The sequence below is a fragment of the Carlito syrichta genome, unplaced genomic scaffold (assembly GCF_000164805.1).
Source record: "Carlito syrichta isolate Samal-C Ts95f unplaced genomic scaffold, Tarsius_syrichta-2.0.1 Scaffold132761, whole genome shotgun sequence".
NCBI lineage: Eukaryota > Metazoa > Chordata > Mammalia > Primates > Tarsiidae > Carlito > Carlito syrichta.
This window is the reverse complement of record NW_007076857.1, coordinates 236,783-237,392: the sequence shown is the minus strand read 5'-3', so window position 1 is coordinate 237,392 and position 610 is coordinate 236,783. Positions and strand designations below refer to the sequence as shown.

At 43.4% G+C, this 610-nt stretch overlaps 1 protein-coding gene across 1 annotated transcript in view; it reads left to right on the top strand.

The window, feature by feature from the left end:
* RCOR1 (REST corepressor 1) overlaps window positions 1-610 on the top strand; it is a 46,008-nt gene that overhangs the window by 21,837 nt on the left and 23,561 nt on the right. The window contains exon 2 of the mRNA XM_008049360.2: window positions 266-318. Coding sequence (XP_008047551.2) covers window positions 266-318 — 53 coding nt within the window. The remainder of the gene's footprint in view (window positions 1-265; window positions 319-610) is intronic.

Below are 610 nucleotides of genomic sequence, written 5' to 3'. Positions count from 1 at the left end.
ACAGGCGCATGCTACCACACCCAGCTAATTTTTTTGATTTATTGTAGAGATGAGGTCTTGTCTGCCCAGGCGGGTCTCGACCCGTGGGCTCAGGCAATCCACTCACCTCAGCCTCCCAAAGGCACGGGATTATAGGCTAAGCGACCGAGCCCGGCTCTGAATTTTATATATATATATTTATTTAAAAAAATTTTTTTTTCTAGTGAACACAGACTGTGTGCTCTGTCTCTCAGTTTATTTACTAGTCTCTCATCTTGTTTTTCAGTGGATGAATACATTGCCATTGCCAAAGAGAAACATGGATACAACATGGAACAGGTAATGACATGTTTTTTTTTTCTTTCTTGCTGTTAAAAATGAGTTGTGATAGCCAAATCATTTTATGTTTTTCTTCGGTGTATTGAATAGCGATCTTTCCTTAATTCTAACTTTTGGTGGTCACTAGCAGGTTACACAGGCTCTGGTCCTCTTTTTTTCTGCTCAAGGTAAGTATTAGAGGACCCTTTGATTTGAAAGGCATCTGCAGCTGGACTCGGTGGCTCAGCCTGTAATCCCGCGCTTTTGGGAGGCTGAGGTGAGTGGATCGCCTGAGCCCGCTGGTTCGAGACCC